Source organism: Eublepharis macularius, chromosome 1 (genome assembly GCF_028583425.1).
Source record: "Eublepharis macularius isolate TG4126 chromosome 1, MPM_Emac_v1.0, whole genome shotgun sequence".
NCBI classification, from domain to species: domain Eukaryota; kingdom Metazoa; phylum Chordata; class Lepidosauria; order Squamata; family Eublepharidae; genus Eublepharis; species Eublepharis macularius.
This window is the reverse complement of record NC_072790.1, coordinates 72,385,061-72,407,660: the sequence shown is the minus strand read 5'-3', so window position 1 is coordinate 72,407,660 and position 22,600 is coordinate 72,385,061. Positions and strand designations below refer to the sequence as shown.

Below are 22,600 nucleotides of genomic sequence, written 5' to 3'. Positions count from 1 at the left end.
ATTTAAAGTGCACTAATGTTTTGGACTTTTGTTTTTGTGCTGTCAGGGCATACAATCGGCACTCTTCTGCAGCATTAAAAACTTTTTAAAATCAGTACAAAAGGAAATTAGTTTTAAAAGAGTATACTATATTAACTTTACTGTGTACATTCTGGAAACACCCTTTCAGTAGAACCTTGGTGACATGAGTTCCACTTCTGCTAATTTATTACTTGAATATTATGTATGCTGAACAGTATTCTTCAAGGATGAATAATAAGGAATTTCCCTTTACCACTCTACCTATGGAACCAGTGTAGAAGTTGCAGATGTGGCTTTTATAGAGGCCATGTTGTGTCCGTTTCTGCCAGTTGTTTTTAGTAACAAATGTTGTTGTTTGTACTTATACGGCCCCTCCTTTCCTCCCGGCAGCTTGGGGAAAAGACCACAGCCCTACCATTTGCTGATTAAACATGTTCACATCTTTAACAAAAGATTCATTGTTTTTCTTGAATGACATGGTTAACGCAAAAGGTGCTTTATTATAAGCTTTGGTGCAAGCTAAAAGTGCCACTTGAAAAGGTTTGTTTATATTTACTTCATGGTACAGCAATAAGCAACATAAACCATTGCTTTTTTGATGTCACATATCTTGGCAGAACACTGCCATACAGTCACAGAATTATAAAATATGTATTTTACAATAACTTACAAATCCAGAAACTGGTTACAACTTCTACCACATACATATGGTACCGGTTCTAATAAGCATGCACAGCATCCTGCAATTTTGCAGAAGAACACCAAGTTCAGAGCAGGCTCATACATTTGACATGACACTGATATTTTCACACTGGAAATAAGGTTTCTGCTCCTTATAGCTACTTCGGTTTTTCATTAAGCACTTTGATAAAAATACATGGACGTTCTTCCAAGACTCATCTATCCACCTCGACTGAATTTGCATTTCTAGACTGACTGATCACTATGAAGTTACACAGTCACAGGATAAGGAGCAATTCAAGCATAACACGAAGACCTGGACAGTACAAAGAAAAATATTAAATCCTCATTGCAGAGACACTTTTGCTCTGATTCAGCGAGGAGTGAACAATGCATAGGTGCCGATTTCTTTGCATGGACCCCCTTCCCACACGCACAAGGCCGCTGCAAGTTGAAGAGGAAGTTCCTCATCCAGCATCCGGAAGTGCCTGGGCAGTACAAATCTGTCCTACAGCCTCATGCTACAGAATAGCTGGTTGGCACAAGTTCTGTCAGTGCTACCCACCTATTTGGTGGGGGGAGACAGACTCTCATGCATATTAGTAGCTGCAGAGCTTTCTGCTATGAAAGGCGGTATGTCAATTAGGACTGGTATAGCCTATATAATTAAACAATAATAATCAAACTTACACCATTCTTACATTTTATTTTCTTTAGGTGCAATATGAAGTACAAAAGCTATAGAGTAAGAAAAGAAGCCAGATGATTTGCAAACTCTTACACACGCCATTTTATAAAACAGAGCTGCTGGTTTTCCCTGTATTATTCAAATTAATGTGGAAATAATTTCCCAGAGCAGAGACTAGGGATTTTAAAAAAAAACAAAGTCACATTATACAATTTTGCCTTATTGTACAAGAAATGAAGTTTTTAGAATAACTAAGGTTTAAAGAATAAACACAAACGTTATAGTAAAGGGTTGTACTGAATAAAATACTCATAGTCCTATTTGTGTGCTCCTGATAGTAAGTTGGAACATCTCATATTTAAGTACGCCACAGCAGCTTATGTACAGGTGCACAGGAGCATAAGTAAGATGGGGACCAGCCAATAATTTTAATCAGATTTTGTTATCAGTTTTGATCAATACGGTGTGGAGTAAAATCTGCTTAAGCAAAGGAGATGTGTAAGGGGGAAAGTAGACAATGGCTTTCAGAGAGGGCAACCATAGCTCCTTGGCATAGAATGAAACCATGCCATTTGCCTCAAACATACAATTCTTCTTACTGTTGATACTAAAGTGGTAGGAGATCCAATCACATGCTCATATGCAGTAATATATGAATTGGCTCTCAATATTTGTCTCATACTAGTAAAATTAGTGGCATGTTCTTAGTAACTAGCACTAGGACACTGGGAAAACAAGTCCAGCAGGGTTTCCACGTATTGACCATGCATGACCAATCTATACAGACATGCAAGCACTCTCTCCCAAGAGTTCCAACAGCAGTTGTGGTTTGACATTAGAAAATCTGCTGGCTCACTAGGAAAGGGCTTTTGAGATGAATGAAAAGGCCAGTTCATACAAGGACTGAAGGGCCAATGTCATCACCAGGTGGTTCCCCTCTCAAAATTTATCATTTATAAAAGTATCGTGTAAACACCTACATGTTAAGATCTCAGAATACCATGTGCTAAAAATCACTGGAATAGACATTTTCAGGATGCAACATCTTTCCATTTTCATTATTTGTGTATTTCACAGGACCACTTAAGCTAACGAACACCAAGATACACACGCACAAAGAAATGATGATAGGAACAGGCTGTAGTCTTGGGAGTAAGTTCCCTATTTCTATTTCACAGGGTGAGAGGTAGTTGTGGAAGTTGCTTTTTTGTTATGCAATTGTCCACTATCAAGCTGTAACCGCCCCCCACCCCAAAAGACATGCGAATACTTGAGCTCTACCACTAATTTACTACAATTTAGATATATTTTAATGATAGATAGAAGCAGTCCCTTTTATAATAAAACAGAGTTTTGTGGTGGAAAGGTGATTTACTGAACATTCTTCATAAGCTGCTTACAAATACGAGTGTTTTTAAAAAATTAGTTAAGCAATAATCTGGACTTTGAAAAAGAAAAAACTCAAAACACAGAACCTACCCATTAATAGGCACAGCAACTTGAAGCTTTGTTTTAATTCAACTGAAATATTTTCATGCAATAAAGCTAACTGAGCAGAGCTATTTTATCCTTAACAAACCATTATCAGTCTATTAAAAGGGGCACAAAAGCTTATTTTTAATTAGCAAGATCCCCATTTTTAATTTATTTTTGTTATACTTGCCTAACTGCATTACGTTTTACAATTAAACAGCAACTTTCTGAAGTGAACTGTAACTATCTGAATATGTAACTAAAGATAATATACCCTCAGGATATTAGAATCATCTTAGTATAATTTACATTTAAAAACAAACACTGTAGAAGCAGCTACTACATTGGTCTGCTGTAATATTTGGTCTAATTCAAACCTTACCTTTCCCAAGCAGAAGTATGTTTTATAGCTGGCCTTTGGGAAATAGAATATGCAAATTGGAGCGACACATGAATTGCTTCGCCAGTGAGCTATAGGGGCAGCTACCCCACATATGTGAGGACTATTAGAGTGTTTATTTTGTCATGAGAATATGGGCTGATAAATAGGCAATACACCCACACACACGTAACAAGTATGAAGCAGCCCATGTCAGCAGTACACAGGATGGTGGAGAAGGGAGTGATTCATGCATAAAGTTGCATTCATACTGTGTACTTCCACAGAGATACTATTATGAAAACACAGTCCTGTGACACCTTAAAAAAACTGTAAGTGCAATCCTAGGCAGAGTTACTCCAGTCCAAGCCCATTAGTTTCAATGGGCTTACACTGGAGTAACTCTGTTTAGGATTGTACAGTAACCGATCAACTGCAGCATAAGCTTTCATGGCTTAATACCAGATTTAACCATTTTCTCTATAATCAATTATGGGGATCTGTTTGCAGAGATCCTACACCTGAAAAAAGTGAACTACCTCCATAGCCATTCCAGAAAGAGGCAAATGCATGTGTGCTGCTCCTAGGCCAGTAAACATGCAAAGCTGCCTTGTCAGATCTATGTGCTTGTGTATACATTATCTATTGTCAATACATTCTATGTACCATCCAATACTGAAGTCATTATTATAGAAGGGATCTGCCTTGGTTAGGTTACAGAAGAGTTAGCATCTGCTGATTGCTCAGGCTGGACACTGAAAGGTATCCATGCAAAATAGTGACTAGTAAGGAAAGCACTCAACCCTTTATTAAATTTGAGGTGATAATTGAGTTTAAGTTATACTAGAGGTTTATCAAGACTAGGCATTAATAAAAATAACACAGAGCCTATTGTTAAATAAGTCTCTGAAAGCCAGTGGGAGACAAAAAAATGGTATTTTGTTTGTGTACTCAGAAAAATATCTAGCTGTGTTACTGGGAGTGTAGAAGGTATGATGATACAAGATACTACATAAGAGAGAAGGACCTATTAAACAAAGTCTGGTAAATGACTACCAGTGCAATCCTAAGCAATATTACTCCAGTCTTCTAAGCCAAAACAATCTAGGAAAATCAAAAGAACAAGTCAGGACAGCAAATTATTTTTAAAATTCTAAAGGTCTGTGTGACACATAAAAATATTAAATATATCATCATTTTAAATACTTTCAACATGGATTCTGCTAGTTTGCAAAAGTCTTCGAGCTTCCCAAGTCAGTTCTAGCTTCAGGGCATTAAGTGTTGAAAAGGTATCTCAAGTTCATTTGATACCTTCAATGGGTTCTATGCTGCAAAGGTGAAAAACTAAAACTTTAAACTATGTAATTTTTCCTGTCATTGAGAAATTGTTTGCCACAGACAAACCAGAGCTGACAGAAATAAAAGCATTCTGGAGCAAAAATTATTAAAAATATGTCACTGTGAAACACCTACCACTACGATATGAACAGAATATATTTTTTGCTAACAGAGAAGCATGGCATGCTTACAATAGCACAAAGAGTTTAAAACATGAAGAGTATTACCAGCATTCATTGAAGATAATGCCACTGTATGAGTCAAGGAAGCACAAGACAAGAATTTGGAGCCTGGGTGTTTCATTAGACAGATTCTGGGCTTGGTCTGTCTTGTGGTAAATTAGAATCCCATTGCCAATGTTAATGGTGTATGTCCTAGCTAAAATGTTCAAGCTCTGTGTTTGTCACTTGCATGGGCTACTGTTTTGTTCGCAAACGGACTACATTAAGCTGTGCACCTGTCCTAACGGCACGTACATTTGTGTGCACAAAGGAGAACTGCCTGTCTGTATTACTGCCTAGAGAACCAAATGATGTAACTGCAGATGCTTTGTTTGGGAACTAATAACCCAAATCATTTGATATCCCAGGAACAGGAGCAATGCTTTCCATAAGCCTGCATCTCTAGAAGGGTTAAGAAAAACGCTTTGGCAAAGAACATGCCCGCCCTTGCACCTTCTCTCCTTCCCGCAGAAACTCTTCCATGAAAATGAGCTCTCTACAGCAACATCCTATGCCAGGAGATCCCACCTCCACCCATACATAAGTGGAAGCGGAATCCTAGCCATATTTAAAGCAAGCCAAACTACTGCAGTACTGCTGTAGATCTTAAGGATGTAGAAGGATTTCTTTGTTCCCAAGCAAGCTAATCAGGTTTTTTTTACTTTTCTTGCGCAGAGATATCACATCACTTGCTTGAGCCACCTCTAATGCTTTACTAAGGGAATAACTTGTAGTGGCATGTCTAACATGGATACGTTATACTTTTCCTGATCACTGAGATGTAATAAGGATGACTTGGATTAATCCACAGGATGCTTGAGAAGAGTCAGGGATATTGTTTCACGCGTAGAGAATCCGGCATAAGGAATGAGCAATCAAGAAAGTAACTCCTTGATATTATGAAGGCAGTTGCATGAAGAGAGCTTTGTGGTACACTTGCTCAGTAAATCATACAATCTCACATCATCTCAGTAAGAATAGCCTCTAAAATTGCAGAACTTGTGTCAATTCTTTCCCCACTTCAGTTCCATATGTCTGGGAGACATCTGCTACTGTGAATCTGGGAATAAAACTGGAGTTTTAAAATACATGTTTGATGTCGTCAACAAGAAAAAAATCAATTCTGGAACATTAACCATATGTTTAAAAAGTCCAGGAGCCACCACCACATTGACAGTCCAGTGCAATACCACTTTCATACAAGGCTGCAAAAATGCAAGTTGTCCAACTATCAACGGCATCTGTATGATCAGAGCTGGCAGGAAGAGGAATGAAGCCTAACCTACATTCTTCTCATTCACATTTTGTTTGTGTGCTGCACACCTGCAACAGGACAGACTATCAAGAACTGTCTCCTATAAAAGCTTTGTAGAAGGCAGGGGGCTGATTTCTATCTGGTTCCAGTAACTGCTGCCTTGGTGCTCCTTCCACACACTAACAGTCCAACAGGGTAATGGACTTGAATCAGTGATTTCCAGTGAAGGGGGACATCTCTCTTTAAAGGCACGGGCTACTATTTGCATTAATGCTTATTTCCCACAATTTCAAAGGAGTAGTCATGTTAGCTTGTTGCAGCAAAAATAGCAATGCGGAGATTCCTGTGGCACCTTAAATGAATACATGAAGCTGCCTTGTACTGGATTGTACCATCTGTCCTTCTAAGTAACAGTTATATACTCTTAGCTGGCAGCAGCTCTTTGGGATAAAAAAGGGTCTTTCCCAACACTATCCACCTTAAAGACTATCACTTTTTCAATAGCATAATCTTTTGTGGGCTAAAGCCCATTTTGTCCTGTACATGGACCCTTTGCACTTAAACTGTGTATTTTGAGGGGGGCACAGGGGGGACAGCCAAATTAAGACATACTGAGGCATTAAGCAATGTCAAATTTAAGAAATGTCATAGCATCACCAAAAATAGTAATTAATTACATTTTTGTATCTACAGGCCCCAAGCTCTGGTTTAATTTGTGCATAACTCCAACTCTGCACAGTTCAATAATTCTTCTTTAAGGTCTACTCCAATCAAAACAGAAATGAATTATATAAGGACCCAACTGAGAACCCTTTTTATCACAAAACTGTGATAAAATATACTCCTTACTACTTGGCAGGATGATACAGATGACCAAACTATGGGCTATAAGCTTACTTACAAGGAGAAATCCTCAAGTTCTGAAGTCTAGTACTCCCTAATTCTTCCAGAGTCCTCTCAGCCCCATTCTTTCTCAAGGCTCTCTTTCTCCTCTCTTCACATCCACATAGTGCTCTTCCCTGAAACTTCTCCACTGGGGAGGAATATTTGATTTTTCTAGAAAGGAGTAACTAAGGAGAAAAATGAAGCACATAAGATGGAAGAGAGATATCTGAATCTGGTTGCAAGCCTCAGTATTAAGTTTTTTCTTCTTTGGCTGTTCCCTGTATGTTCCACAGCGACAAACCTGGCAGAGAAACAGAAAAGAAAGCAGCATTCCTCCTCGTTCACTGTGACCCAATTAACTCCAGCAGCAGTTCCTTTAAGAAAGGTAAACCCCTGAAGTAACAGCAGTGTAAGTAGTTAGTAGTTCTTTATGCAATGTAAACTCTTTCCTAATCCACTTCATATCAATGAACGGGGGATTCTCAGGGAGAATTGCTCCCTCTTCTCTGAGGAGTCACCTCAGTTTCAAAAACAGTCACAGAAATAACATTGTCCTCTGGTTTTTTTTAGAGGTGGGCAGTGGCACAAGGAAGAAAAAAAAACACAAAAGGAAAGGAAGTCTGGATGCAAATGAGAGAGAAATGATATGGGGAACAGTGAAAGGAAGGGAAAGGAAATGTGAGTGTGTCATTCTTCCAAGAACAACCCCCTACCCCGCTCACCCAAAACCCTCATAGTAGTGTACATGGCATTATCTTATTTGATCCTCACAACTCCTCTGTGGAAGCAAGGATGGAAAAAGCAAGTAACATGCCAGAAAGCCCAAGTGAGCAGTCTAACATTAGATCCCTTACAATACACTACACTAGAGGAAATCAGGGGTGGGGGGGTGGGGCAGCTGAAGGAGATAGCAGGGAAAGAAACAGTGACGAGCTTTTGGCATAATGGGTGATGGTGTGTGAATGTTAATCCTTTTAAAAAGGCAATTTACCATCTTGCGTTTTCTCTCAACCACCACCCTAAGAGCTGAATTATTCCCATTTTGCCCATGAGGAACCAAGCTTGGGAGAAAACAACTTTTCTTCACAGTGTGATTCACAACAGAGGTAGGACTTGAACCCATGCCAAACTCTGCTGGTCAAATAGAGATGCAGCCTAGATCTACCTCCTTTTGATTTTCAAGCAATGGCAGGCATGAAGAAGCACTGGGAAAGATCAGAATGCCAAGTACCAGGGATATCCCAATCCCCAACTCCTCAAAAATTTGGCTGGACCATGAGGTTTACAAAAACAACAACAGATAGAAAATCAATGGAGAGCATACTTCTCAAAGGAGTTTTTCCTGAAGCCTGAATATTATACAGTTTTTAAGCAATACACACCTTTCAAAAGTGCAAATTGAGTCAAATAAACCGTACAACTCCACAAAGCCTAAACTGCCAAATTTGGTGACCAGCCTAGTACCAAGATATTCTTTTCTCATCCAGTTTCACAGAAGTGAAAGAATCCACCATCTTGTCATGTTCAGCAGGAGAGATTGAGTTTACTGGGATGTTTCTGTTAATGCAGGAGTTTCCTCTTTGCTTTTTGAGTTTGATCTCACTGGGCTTTTATCCTTACCTACACTGTGTTGCAGATTAGTTGATGTATCAATTTGACCAGGATGACTATCGCAAGAATCTTTTTCTACAGCTTCTGGATTTCTACAGTGTTGGTTCAGATTTTCATCATTTTTACCTTTATGTTTTTTGAAATGGGAAATATCTTCCTTTTGGTCTGAAGGACTGACTGTTCCTTCCAGTTTGTTTGGACATTCAAGGTCACTATTCTTTTCACCACTGCTCTGCTTAGCATTCTCGGAGCTGCTGCGTTTCCTAGTGTGATCATCCTCATTTTTAATAGGTCCTGCCCTTTTTTCATCCATTGGTTTGCCACTGGAGTTACACACTGTGGATATAGTCTTGGAGTCTCTTGTCTTTTTATGTTTAGAAGTACAGCTGTTGCGAAGAGAAACGGGAGATGCCAACTTCTTACTCGGTTTACTTCCTTCACACTTCTGTTTCCTTGGTGGACCCCATATGAAATGATCAGAGGGTGTATAGTGCTGCTGGGCAAATCGAAGAAGCTTTCTTCTCTCTCTTCGGTCTCTGATGGTATACACAAAATATTCCAAAGCACTTTGCTTAATGTTGGGGATGGTATCTTCCACAAGAGCCTCATGAAGAATAAATTTTACAAGAGGAGGCTTGAAACTCTCATATCCCAGTTCACCAAGACTCTTGAGAATACGGGTGATTCTCAAGTAGTTATGCTGGGACCTGCAACAAAAGAGCAAATGAACTCAAAATGACAGAAACTAAATTAAAAGCGTGTGCCAATCATAGAAAATGCTGCTTCTTGTCACTTTGACAAGTGATTATTACTCAAATGCTGATCTCTTGTAAGCAATTGAGATGGGATACCAAGTATCAAGTGAAAAACCTCTTCAAGATTGCTGAGTTAAAATAGCCACTTCACACTATCCAAGCGACACCCAATAGTTGTAATTAAAGACTGAAGATAGATTCTTAACTGAAATGCAACTTGGAAAAGACTAGGATGTATTCCATCAATGAAACAATGAATAAATGTAGATTTTTCTGGATTAATTTTAACACTATTAGCTTAGACTCCTACTACGTGCATGGCATCTTTTGTATATTAAAATAGTAAAGAGAACCACAGTTCTCCAAAGCTTATGCTACAATAAAGTTGGTTAGTCTTAAAGGTGCTACTGGACTCTTTACTATTTTGCTACTACAGACTAACACAGCTAACTCCTCTGGATCTTTGTATATTAAAACACTGCATGTTCAGGTATATGTTGAGACTGCTCTGTGTATATCAATATACTATTAGATGTTGCTGCAAATGTTTGGAGGCAATTGCAGGTGGGTGAGATTAGGCACTATCCTGTCATTGCACCTTCTGTTTGGTGTAGCTCAGCTCCCCTGTTTATAACTCCAGACACGCTATACAGGTAACATGGAGCTGACAAAAACTGGCATCCCTGTTATCAAGTTCATGAGGTACAGCAGCATTTCATCAGTATTGTTATAGTCTACTTCCAGCCCTCATGAAATGGAACAAAAATAAAGAGATTCAGATTGTTATGTAACACAGGACCGAGACGAGAAGTCTACCCTCCCCCAAATATTATTTAACAGAAGTTTCATCTCAAAATTTATTTCTCCCATCATAAGGGCCGTCAAGCCAGCTAACAAATCAAAAGATGCATACTAAAATCACATTATTAAAACAGGGGGATTGTTGTGGGGATAATAATAACATACTTTGTAAACTGCTCTGAATGGTTATCCATTAAAACCAGAGTTTAAAAGTATACACAGACATAAAAATAATTAAAATAGTGGCGTGAAGGAGAAATCACTAATAACAGTGGTGCTTATAACTGTCACTGAGGGTATGCTAAATGAAACAAAGTCTTCACGCGCTGGCAGAAGACAATAAAGGTTACAGACAAATCTTCCTGAGGAGAGTTCTAGAGTTTTGGTGCCACAATCAAGAAGGCCCTCTCCCACGTCACCAGAATGTGGGAGCACCTGAAGATGACCACAGTGGTCTCAAACTGTACAGGGCTTTAAAAATTACCACCAGCACCTTGAATTGTCCCTGGAAACAAACTGGATGCCAAGGTAGATGCATAGGAAAAGAATACATCCCCATGTAATGTCCATTCCATAATGAATGGGTTGGGTTGAGACTGAATTTTTTGCCAATGGAAGGCTTGCCAATTTCCCCCTTTAGGTAGGAATCCCCATGTGTTCTTGAGGGTCCCCTGATCCCCAAGGGGATAAGTGTGGAAGAAGGGAGAGACAGGAATGTTCTATGCCACAGGCACAACTGTCTTGCCTGAGCAGAAAATTGTATATGAATCCAATTCAATATTTTAATCTCAAACTAATATAAACTGTGCATATATTAAACAGTATGGGAGTAGTGCTCTATTTAACCAATTCTTGTGTCTTGACTAATCTGGTAAGAACACGGGTGAATAAATAAAGTTTCTATGTCCAAACAGAGCGGCATATTCCCCGATATCATTCTAGGCAGCAGGAGCTGGGGGGGAGGGGCAGGAATAGATGGCTTCTTCTTTTTCTGCTCAGTGTGCCCGTACAAGCAAAACATATGAAAAGACACGTGCATATAAGAATACAGTGCACTGATCACCACAGGGTAATCAATATCTGTTTTGTTCTGGAAATCAAATTCATGATTTGTCTGTGTGTGTCACAAGCAACCCTATTCAAACATTTTACCAAGCAGAACAGTTGCAAGCTAAGGGATACATATGGATTGCGTATTGCCTGACCCAGGCTTCATACTGAAATATCTACTGAAGGCAATCACTCACTCGTTCAAGTGCTGGAATCTCTCTTGCCAGTTAGAAGCGCGTGTTACATTCCCAGTTTTATCAATTAATTTTATTCCAAAAAACTCCAGCATCATTTTGTAAGCCAAGAGAAATCTTCTAATTGCTTCTTTTGTTTTTTTGAATTCCTGCAACACATTTTTAGAAGACATAATTGAATATTACAATACAGAACCTTTCTACCCTAAACCCTCAGTTACTATATTGTGAACTGTTTGCTTTACCTCTATTTCATATGTTGTTAATTCCTTTGCATAGAAATTTAGTCCTTGTTCTCTCAAAGGAAAAAGCCTATATTAAAAAGCAAACAAAACATTTGCTTGTAACTGAAGTAAGTTTAACATTAAAAACACATACAAAGCTGACCAAGTAAAATATTACCAACCACTGTATGTAAGTGTGGTTGTGCTCCAACTTTTCATAGTCTCCTTTCCACTTGTTTAGGACTTCTTCAATATAAACACCTACATCAGAAAATATTAAACAATCCTTCAGTATAATATTATCCACTTTGGAATTACAAATAACAAGTATCCTTATGCAATTTTTTTTGTATAACTTGAGAATAGACACATTTTGCACAGAAGGGAGTCATATAACTCAATGTCTGAGAATAATTTTTTTTTTAAAAAAAACTTAACACAGATGAGATCTCTGATAATGAATGCAACACAAGACAACTCAGCAAAGTTATGATATAAAACCAGCAGCTTATATGTACTAACATCCCAAAGAGATACCGTTAATATAATACCAAAATGTGTAACAGAACATCGGGATTTGTGGCCAGCACTGCCAGTATTACTAGCGCAGGCTAATAATTTAAACTATAGAGTCTCTCAGGTCATGAAGGGTAAATGTGATATTAATCTGTGAATATTATGATCAAGATTAGTCTCAAAGCCACAGCTGATTCTCTCTTTAACTGAACCCAAAAGAATTTGTCACCACTTGAGATTGGAGTAGGAAACAAGATCAATTGCAGCTGCAGTCTACAAACAATTTATGGTACAATATTTGAACTTTACACAAGTGAAATTTGGTTTGAACAGGGCTAAAACTGCTGGAGCCATTTTTAAGGATGAAGTGTTTCCCAAACAGATCTCTAAAAGATTTTACTAGAACAGTCTCCTCCTTTTTAGGCCTTAAACTAGATGGTCACATTAATTTCTGTCACTGTAGAGTTTTCTCATCTTTTTAGAGAACTTTTTTTTTTAACCATTAGGCCTTGTGGTCTAAGACTCATGATCCAGAATACTAGTATGCGTAAGTTGTTTTGCCGGACAGTAAACCCTGGGATTTCAGTATATATGATAATGTTCATTTAGAGGCACTTCTTATATCAAAAGGAATTCTTCACTATGTAACATTACACTTCAAGAAAAGCCTATCTTAAAAGAAACACCATGGTATGTAAGAGCAAAATTCGGGTCCAGAATAACATGTTGTGTAGGCAGCTTTGTTCTTTCGGTTTATATAGATTTTAACACAAAAGCTCATCATTTAGTAAAATATGTTTCTATTAACTATAGAATGTAACTAATAAAATGAGATTGCTGTTGTGGGTTACTTACCATCAGGCTTAAAGGGAATTTTATTCTTGTAAAAGCGGAGGTTGCACAAGTCATTCTGATATCGTAGATCTTTAAAGTTCTGCTGAGCAAAGATGAACAACACAAGCAGTCAGCTAAACTAATGTCTACAGGAAACAGAGTGCCACTGAAGTCAGTTCTAATACGTGTATAATGAAGTGTGGGTACAATTTAAGATGGCTAAATTTCTTATAATTTAGGAAAATATGAGGTTATGCCCTATTTGCCAAGAAAAGCTTCTTACCACATTACAAATTGGCAGGATAAATAATGGTCTGATTTAGAGGACAACAGATTTCAAGGTATTGTTGGTAGCCAGTGACAGTTCAGATTAAAGAAATGACCAAATGCTAGCCAAGACAGAATCCAAAATGAATCTCCTATATCTTGTTGAAATGCCTGCAATGCCTTCATATGCAAGTGTTTGAAATTAGGTTTCATGTCATTTAAACAAAATCAGGAAAACAGGACAGCTGTGGGTGGCTTTCATCGTTAACCCTTTTGTTTGTTTGCTTGACATCCTCCCCCTCAAGCCAGCTGGGGAAAAGGAGAGTAAGCATGGTCTAGCGGCTAGAAATAGTAGCCTAGAATTGGAAGACACAAGTTCAAATCCCCTGGGTGACTGTAGGACAGTCAACCTAACTTGCAGGGCTCCTGTGAAGCTAACATGGAATAAAATGGAGCTCTACCCTGAGCTCCTTGGATGAAGGGTAGTATACAAATGTAACAGATAGATGAGATCCAGAATCTCTTCTCCCCTGTAACTACAGGTAACATGTAGTTTGGTCTTCCAGTTTAGAGAAGTCAAGAACTATTTCAAGAGAGCTTCAGTGGGGCAAGCTTTCATTAAGGCACAAAGCAACAATTTATTACCTAGCTCTGCTAGTTTTCGATGAGTTTTTATACTTAAGGTTACTGAAACCAGTCTCCTAGTATATGCTTTTAGGACAGGAATGTGGCAAGCAACTATAAAATGAGGCACGTAAGTCATAAAATCCCCAAGGCAAGGAGTATTTTTGTAGCAAATTATGACCATTCTCTGATGTTGCTTAATATTACATTAACACAATCAACAACAATGCATACTTGTACTCCAACACCGCAATCAATAAACAGTCAGCTTTGGAGTTTCCAGACACCCCTTTCCACCCTCTAGCCCATCCTAAAATTACTATGCTTACACAATGGAGATTTTCAGGGCTCAACTAGAACTATCTAACATCAGGGACTTAAATATCATGATCATTCTGTCTTAAATGAATGCCCCTCCCCCCAAACTACAAAATGCTCTTACTGGATATTGGTGCCGATATTTGTACAAATCTCTTGCAGCATAAAAGCTTCTCTTTGGTTTAGCTGTCACTTCAATTGCATCATCCCCCTGAAAAGAGCAGATATATTCAGTAGCAAGTAGAATAAATATAGAAATTGGTGACACAAACATATATAGCAGCATGACAGTAAGAAATGTGGGCCGGGTTCTGGAGGACCACATATGCCATTCTACTTGCACTGGGGCTTTTATGTTCTTTGACCATTGCCCCTTGCTCACACCTTTGCCTCCCAAAAAACACTCCAGAAAGTCAGAGGACTTTCTACAGCACCATTTGAAGTCACCAAGAGGGGCTACAGCTGAAAATGCAAAACTGGCTGCATTTTGCACAGAACCATGTTGTGTGAGGGCCTCACTGTTTCTCAGCCGCTGGATTTCCAGAATAATGCAGATCTGTTAAAAGAGGTGATTGAAACATCCATGCTCAGCAATGATGCAGGAAATAAGGTATATTGGTCAGTTATCTGTCAAAAATTAAATATTCTGAGTCCAAGAATGCAACATAGATGGTAACTAGCCTTTTAATTATATCATGACATTTTGTGTTAGGAATGGTGAGTGTTTACTGCTTGCTCCCAAGCTCTGCAGCAGTTAAGAGCAAACCTAGCAGCACATCAAAGCCTCTCCTGCAGGGTACATACCTGCCCTGTAGGGTAAGATGTCTGCTATAGCTACAGGAATATGCCATCATCAGAAACAAAGGAATAGGACAGCCCATGTAAATTCATTAAGAAGGTGTAAATATAACTAATTAGCATTTATATATAGCAGAAGTATCAAGATGATTGATGATTTAGGGCTTTTTTTTTGTTCTTTCAGTTAACGTTTGAAAAATATTTGAGTGCTTTTTCACTGGCCAGATATCCAACTGTAGACTACAGCATCATATGGAAACTAATGCAAATGAATGAGCCATCATAGACTGAAAGGTGCAGATGGAACTCTCACATTATCTAACCACTTCAAAAACGTTTTTTCTGGGGAGTCCATTCCTGCATTTAACAGCAAAGCATCAAGGTACCCTGCTTGTAGGGGCACCTAGTTGCCAGTGAGGGGAACAGGATGCTAGGCTAAATCCAGGATCTAATCCAGCAGGGATCTTAAACCATGAACTTACAAGTTTACTATTCTATCCCCAAGTTCACACCTTTTTAACCAAGTAAAGTTTGGCTAATCCCTGAATCTTGTTTTAGTTGTTCACACAGCACGTATGCACACATGTGCATACAGATGTTAAAAGAGGCAGACGCAGAACTGACTGAGGTGGTGATATAAGCAGTTCAACAGCTTAGTTTAGATGAAGCAGGGCACAAAGGAGGACTTGTGCCACAATAGCTGAAACTCCATCCAATGCCAGGTAAGCACAGAAGAGCCAGCAGAAACTCAAATGTTTCCGGTCATAAGACCAGACCTGCAGAAAGTTACAGGATACTGGAAGGATAGGTTGTTGTGGCTATACAAGAAGAATTACCATTACTTAGGAAGGTAACTGGTTAGGAACGAGGATACAGTCACATATGACTACTGGTATAATGATACAGGACAATGTCACCACTACTACAGTGAAATGATTTAAGCAAAATCCCGCAGTACAGAGGGAACAGGAAGTAGCAGCACTACTGTGCTTGGCAGTGGCAAGACCACAGCTGGATAATCGTGCCCACATTTGAAAAGAAGAACATACAGCACAAGTTGCAACAAATGTCATTACCGCTTCCAGACACATCATTGATCATGTTGCACTGTTTTGAATTAAAAGAAAGAAATGAATGACTGATCGTGTAATAGGCCTTTTGCATATATAAAAAAGGGAATGCACTTGAATTTTAAAAGCAACAGAGAATATTTGAATACTCCAAGATCAGCCTCCTCACACATGCTTCTGAAAGAGGATCAACTCCGGCTAAGGGTCTGTGGTACATGCTCTAATTCAAAAAACTGCAAAGTAGAGAAGAAGGCCATGCAGCGTGGCCACATCTTGCCAGGTAGGCATCAGATCAAGGTAATGCATGCAGATCTGCCTGCACAGCAGAATGTTACTCTCCACTAAAGCAGATCCACATGAAGAAGCTCATTTTGATGCACAGATTGCTGGCACTGGACTAAGACTACAGACTAGAAAGCAAAATGCAGCACAATTCCAAACAACTTTGACCTTTTCAGCTTTTGCATATTTCTCCTTTTCTTTTTCCATCAAACCAATTCAGAGACTACAGTATTAGTTAATACTAGGACCATGTTCATTTTTATGGTGCATCTGTGATCGCAAAGAAAAAGAACCTAAGGTGTTTGGGTTTTTAAAAAAAATATATAGATTTATTCCCAAATGAGGGACTGCCTTGCCACTTCATTCCTTGCTACAAATAGGAGAGTCTTCAGGCCTTTAAGAAGCTGACAGAAGTGGACAAAAACATAGTATTCCAAATCCAACAACAGGTACAGCAATCACCATTAGCTCAAGCAAATTCACGTAGCTTTGTTAGTTGTATTGTGGAGTAATGCTAATGGGCTTTTTTTTCTCCTTACAAGTATCTCAAGTAATTCAGTCTTTCAGCTGGTTTTATGAGACTAAGGTTTGCATGGACTAGTCTGTCTATTTTCTGATAGACAGACCTGATCATTACACTGAGGTCCACATAATATTTTGAGGGAAATAATTGCAAAAATATTGAATAATCTTGCATTAAGATCTCAAAAGGCTTTTCTGAAAGCTTACCCCTCCTCCTGCAAAAGTCTACATACCCACAATTTTTAGACTCGATGATTATTTGCTATAATGAATAACAGCACTCCCACAGATTTTAACTGGTGCTTGGTTTAGACTTCCACATTAAAGAATAATAAGCACCATTAGTTTGTCAACCGTTGATAATTCCATTAGTCACAGTTCTATTCTATGCTAGACTGCAACACAAAATATGAGTATTTTAAGCTTCCAACAAACTTCACTCAAAAAAATATTTTCCACTAGATGTACTGCATGAGCTACCCTATTCTTAAGGTGTTCTAAAGATACTTATAATTTAGGGTAGTAGTACCAACCAACATATCTACATCATAGTGCTCCCTTGTACTTTTTGTCCGGCCAGGAATTTTACTGTTTACTCTAACAAATGCACAGTCATCTCAGTAGATTCACAGTGGGACATATTATTGTCATATTTTCTACCTTACATAAATGCTTGCTCAGTCCAATTCGGTCAGTATCAAGTTAGCCAAACACTGAGCTCCAGTACTGTGATATAATGAGCACTACTCCTTAGGAGCCTGGGGCATCTTCACAGCATACTAGTGAGAATTTAGCACAAGATGCGATGACCCTAACTTTTTATAGTACTTCGCAGAGTTTTATGGCATAAGTAAAAATCCTCCCTCTTTTCCAGTGGAAAGACAGTCATTAAATTTTTTCCTGACTGAACCATTATATTGAGGAGAGCTTAGATGCTCAGCAAGGAGACAAAACTGTGAATAACAGTGTGGTGTTGTGGTCAGAATGTCTGACTGAAAATTAAGGGATCCAAGTCTGAATTCCAGTTTCCCACTGCCATGAAAGTTACTTTCTGCCAATTCCCTCACAAACTGTGAGGATAAAATGGAGAGGGAGATAAGAACTAAGTTCACCACCCTGAGCTTCCTGTGGTGAGATACAAATGAGAGCCAGTTTGGTGTAGTGGTTAAGAGTGGTGGGACTCTAATCTGGAGAACTGGGTTTGATTCCTCACTCCTCCACTTGAAGCCAGCTGGGTAACCTTGGGTCAGTCACAGCTTCTAGGAGCTTTCTTAGCCTCACCCACCTCACAGGGTGTTTTGTTGTGGGGATAATAATGACATACTTTGTAAACTGCTCTGAATAGGCATTAAGTTGTCCTGAAGGGCTATATATAAATTGAATGTTATTATTACTATGACTGGTGAAAGTTTCACACCACCATATCAGAACGTTGCAGGTGGCAGAGCTATACATAGTTGAAAATACTGTGTGAATGAATAAAAAAAAGGATACTGAAACGGGAAACTGTGACAAGTTCGTAGTACCAGAACCAACATCTGAAGTAATTCCATTCCTTGCAAATTTAGTCCCACAAAACTTTATCTATACCAGCCAGTGGGCATTACTTTTCATTCATTTGTACACCAACTAGACCCCATTCTAAATCTAAGCCCTTACATAATGCTGAAAGATGTAGTATTCTCAATGGCAACTGGAGGGGGAGAGTGTACTAGTAAAGGGAGGCAAAAAGCAGTAAGAAATTGTAGCGCGTGGGGATTTGGAATTTGATACAGAATCTACATCTCCACTGCACTTTTGTTCAAACAAAATTTAATAAAAGAACCATCTTTTATATAACCATCTATTTCTGCCCCTCCCCTGCACACTAAAGGCAAATTGTTATATATTTTAGTCTTTTCAGAATTCTAAAAGTTAAATATTAGACTATGTTACAAAATTCTGAGGACTGCCTCCTGTATTACCCCTTGACTTAAAACACATGTTGAGAAACAGCTAAAAACCGGATATAGACTACATGCCTTTGCAATAGAGTTCTCTTATAAAACTTCCTGAAACTTGGTTCACTTTTTACTTACATGTACCCATTCATACAATATAAAGCCATATGATTTCAGTTATTTAGTCTCCCTTTTGCCCCAAAGAGAAAGTCATTCCTAGGAGAAAAAAAGACTCACGTTGAGAACACAGGTCACATTTCATTCCAAATTAGAATTTAAAAAGGAAAGTGAAGATCTCAAAATAATCTAAAACTGGATAAAACTAAAGGGACAAGGTTATCTGGTTATACGCTTTCCAGGTGTTATCCACAAGACCTGGGTTTGTGAGTTCTTTCAGCCCTATGCAGAAAACACATTTTCAACAGCTATAATCTTAGCAGTAGTTTTACATGGCCAGGGTGGTTCACAACCGCACTGAAGCCACATGTGCTTAACTTTTGTTGTTGTTCTCTGAATCAGATGCTGCCCACAGAAAAGCAGCAGCATTCATACCAAGGAAACTCAGCGGATTAGGACTACTTTGACCTTCTGCATTTTTAAACCACCAAAGCCTCTGTAAAAAGGAGGACGGGAAATATAAAGCAAGATGGTCAGCAAGGCAAAGGGGGAAAAAACCAAACCGCAGCCCCATGCTACGGTTCCTTCTCTCATAGCCTGCAACGCAGGTCACCAGGAAGAAAACAAACCGCAACAAGATACCCGGCCGTTTTCAGTAGGGCGGCAGAAGAGAGAGCCAACTGCCGAGGCAGGCTGGTTTCTCCACCCCCTCGGATTCCTCATCCTCACACCTCCCGTTCCACGTTTAGCTTTGGCTTCCTGGCAAGAATAAAAAAATGCCGCCGTCGCCACGACTGAGTCACACAGCATGCAAGAATGGAAAAGGGGCAAGGGAGAAAGCGAGATCAGAGGCCGGTTTTACGCAAACACGCCGCCCAAGCTTTACAAGCCTCGCATTTTAAAACCCTCATGCTGCATTCCTCGACTAACGCACATGCCTACACACAGGGAGATGCACCGGCGTGGCGAGGTGCCCGCGCTGCCAAAGGGGAGAGGCGAGGGCGACAGGGAAGGGGAAGCGGGGGGGGGGGTCCACCCCCCGAGAAGTTTGCGGGGTGCCAGCGTACCTGGTCGCTGCTGGCAGCTTCTGCTTCTTCGCGCGCCCCTCCGCCTTCCTCATCGTCTTCGCCGTCCTCCTCCTCCTCTCCTTCTAGCTCTTCTTTCGCCGCCTCCTCTGCTGCTGCTTCTTCCCGGGGCTCGGGGTCTTCCGGCCGGGGGCTTGCCGCAGGGAGCGGTTCTCCTTGCTGCTGCTGCTGGGGTTCCTCCTCAGCTGGGTGGTCTTCTGCGCCACCACCCCCCGGGCCCTCGAGCGCCTGCCCCTCTCCTCCTCCGGCTGCCCCCGGCTGCTGCAGCTCCGGCTCCGAGTCCGTCTCCCACGTAGAGTCGCAGTCCTCCACCGTGGTGGGCTCCTTGAAGCTGACCCCGCTCAGCAAACTGCCCATTGAAGAGGCACCGCAGGAGCCTCCCCCGCCGGGAGGATGGAGAGGGACGCGCGCCCGGGGGGAGGGAGGGAAGGAAGGCAGGGGTCCGCAGGCGGGCTAGGAACGCCGCCTCCGCCGCTGCTGCTCCGGCTGCTACCCGGGCATGGTGGCGTCCGGAGGCCGCGGGCAGCGGGAAGGCAGGAGGCGAGGCGGAGGCGGGCGCAGATGGCAGAAGCGACAGCCAGCCGACGCTCCGCTCCTCCTCTGCCAGTCCCCAGCCCCCAAAACGCGCAAGGGGAGGAGGAGCTGAACGGCTTCGGGATTTCCACAGGAAACCGCCAAGCACGCCCAGTTCCTCCCCGAATTGCGGCGCGAACCCCGCCGGCTTGCCTTTGCTCCTCGCTTCAGAGGTGCTGCTTGGAGACGTAGAAGTTACTATGCAAACACGTGCTTAGTTAGCCGGGCTTCTCGGGCGTTCGAGGCTCGCGGAAGACCTCTAGGCCTTTGAGAGGCCGGGGAGAAGGAGAAAGCGACGGAGGGGCCCCCTCCTGGCGGCCGCTTTACCTCTCCGCTAGGACCGCTCGGCTGAAGAGTGGGGATCGCCTGCTGTTGCCTGGAAAGGGAACTTGAGGCGGGTCTGCTTTAGAACGAGCAGCGCAAGGATATGCATCTTTCTTCTTCACGAACACTTTTAATATTTGTATTCCAGAAATTCAACAGGTGTAGATTCCCCCGTCCATGCATACCAAGGCAGCTGTTAAAATCAGGAAGTAGCGATAGCTTTGCTACTATATAGATCCTCCGATTTACAGCGCAATTCTATGAACATTTTCCTGGGAATAATCCCCATAGAATGAAGTCTACTAGGAGTTCGAGTAGATCTATTTAGATTTACTGTAACTATTTGTTCTAATACAATTTTTAAAAAAGAAACATTCTCACTGTCGTACTGCTTCCTAATGTTCATTGGAGTAGAATTTAATGGACTTGCCATGTTTTTCCTTATCATCTGAGTTCTTTCTTTATCAGAATACCCATAGATGAGGAAGCTGTGTGCAAATATGATAATCCAGATTGGTTATGTACAAATATTTTCTGGCAGCCCTTCTGTGCCTATAACAGCTGTTGGTCATTCAGAAATTCAAGAGATGCAGCATTTCCAATAATTTAGTACGTAATGTCAGGTTCAGAATACTTTCTTGTATGCCTTTGCCTAACTGACTCCATTTTTAATCCTTTCAGTGTTTAAGTGCTTTCTCCACAGGTGCCAAGGTTCCCAGGCAGCTATCTTACAGAAAAGGATTGTTTTGGCTACCGACGTTCCACCATGAACCGGCCTTGAAGGACTTTCGCTTTCCTAGCCTCAAGGATTTGTTTTGAGAACTATGGGGGGAGGCTGGGCCTGCTGAGATCTGTTACTTTGTACCTCATGCTTTGCCTGTCATTGGTAACAATGCATATGTACCATCCTGAATATTGTATCCAGGCCAGTGGACTATAATGAACTAATTCTTCAGTAAAAACCTTTTGGAAACAATGGACTGTTGTCTGATTGCAGAAGGTAGTCTGGAGTAAAGACATTATCTAGCCACAGCTCTGACACGTATCTGTTAATTAAAGGCATAGAAATTCAGTAGCTTTTCTTGGACTGGAGACACAGGGATGTATTTTAATCAATGTTGTGCCTCGCCCTGAGCCCACTTGCAGGGAGGGAAGGCTATAAATAAATAAATAAACAAATGAGTCTTTTTACACAAGATGTCTTATATGGGGACACTCAAATGTAGGGAGAGACAATGTTAGCCGGGCAGCTAGTTTTAAAAGATAGAGTGGGTGGAGATTGCTCCTCAGTGGGTTTGTTAATTTCATCTTCACCTCCCCTAAGGCTGTGTCAATTTCACCTCCCCTTCTGGGACACTCAAGTGAAAGATCTTACACTTGTGGATATACATGCATTGCTAGCGTACAGTTGAATATGAGATGACCCGGAAAGCAAGTCACTTGAGCGTCCCAGTGTAAGATGTAATCAATCTTCTGAATGCAACAGAGGAATGATGTAGGGGGGATTGGTGACTGAAAAGATTGTCCTGCAGGGTAACTGATCAGCATAAGCAGTCCAGCCTAAGTAATTGTATTGGATGGTGCAAAGCCTTAGCTGTGCCTGGAAGTCCTAGGGGTGCCTGGTAACCAGGGCTTGAATCAAGAACTTGGGAATGCTCTACCAGAGCCTTTCCACTACCTTTCTCAGTAGTCTTCCCTGCCTGTGGGGGTGCTGTGGCTGCTGTTGATGCCATACTATGTGCCAGGCTGGATAA

General features: G+C 40.7%; 1 protein-coding gene across 2 annotated transcripts; it reads right to left on the bottom strand.

Moving 5' to 3' along the window:
- Window positions 1-493: 493 nt before the first annotated feature.
- On the bottom strand, window positions 494-20,508 carry OGFRL1 (opioid growth factor receptor like 1). 2 transcript variants are annotated; one of them, XM_054978972.1, is made up of 7 exons: window positions 19,932-20,508; window positions 14,260-14,346; window positions 12,948-13,029; window positions 11,759-11,837; window positions 11,598-11,664; window positions 11,356-11,501; window positions 494-9,259 (listed from the first exon to the last, which is right to left on the bottom strand). In XM_054978972.1, exons 1-7 carry the CDS (start codon window positions 20,304-20,306, stop codon window positions 8,485-8,487), a joined length of 1,611 nt encoding a protein of 536 aa, XP_054834947.1. In that variant the 5' UTR covers window positions 20,307-20,508; the 3' UTR covers window positions 494-8,484. The 2 variants fall into 2 exon arrangements, with proteins under 2 accessions (XP_054834947.1, XP_054834956.1); XM_054978981.1 differs by having other exon boundaries at window positions 12,948-13,026.
- Window positions 20,509-22,600: the final 2,092 nt, after the last annotated feature.

Coding starts and splice junctions, on each gene's coding strand:
- OGFRL1 (XM_054978972.1), bottom strand. CDS start 20,306: ATGGGCAGTTTGCTGAGCGGGGTCAGCTTCAAGGAGCCCACCACGGTG. Junction 14,347..19,931: donor AAGCTGCCAGCAGCGACCAG/GTACGCTGGCAC, acceptor TGCTCTTTTCAG/GGGGATGATGCAATTGAAGT. Junction 11,502..11,597: donor TAACAACATATGAAATAGAG/GTAAAGCAAACA, acceptor AATGTGTTGCAG/GAATTCAAAAAAACAAAAGA.